This window comes from Myotis davidii, unplaced genomic scaffold (assembly GCF_000327345.1).
Source record: "Myotis davidii unplaced genomic scaffold, ASM32734v1 scaffold500, whole genome shotgun sequence".
In the NCBI taxonomy this organism is placed as follows: Eukaryota; Metazoa; Chordata; class Mammalia; order Chiroptera; family Vespertilionidae; genus Myotis; species Myotis davidii.
This window is the reverse complement of record NW_006293949.1, coordinates 349,272-349,551: the sequence shown is the minus strand read 5'-3', so window position 1 is coordinate 349,551 and position 280 is coordinate 349,272. Positions and strand designations below refer to the sequence as shown.

The window sequence follows — 280 nt, the reverse complement described above, 5'->3', positions numbered from 1 at the left end:
ACTTACCCATAGAATCGGGCAGGGACATATCGCTGGCCCGCTGCTGAGTCAGGGACTGATGCATGGTGAAAGCTGCCCTGCTGCCCTAGCCAACGACGCTGCTTCAGGCGTCCCTGGGTCAGGGCGCCCCGAAGAGCATCCTACTCAGTGGCAGCCGCTCCCCGTCTCTCTCAGAGAGAGACTGCCTGGGTTTTCGAGCTGCAGCTCAAGTGCCGCCTCCTCCTCCCCTCTCCTCTTCTCCCTCCCTCCTCTTCTGCCTCCCTCTGGCACGCGAGGCAGC

General features: G+C 63.2%; 1 protein-coding gene across 3 annotated transcripts in view; it reads right to left on the bottom strand.

Moving 5' to 3' along the window:
• The window catches only part of TMEM255A (transmembrane protein 255A), a 63,694-nt gene extending 63,451 nt beyond the window's left edge, over positions 1–243 (bottom strand). For all 3 annotated transcript variants that reach the window (XM_006767816.2, XM_006767817.2, XM_006767818.2), the window contains exon 1: positions 7–243. In XM_006767816.2, coding sequence (XP_006767879.1) covers positions 7–64 — 58 coding nt within the window. In that variant the 5' untranslated portion in view covers positions 65–243. The remainder of the gene's footprint in view (positions 1–6) is intronic.
• Between the last annotated feature and the right edge of the window lie 37 nt (positions 244–280).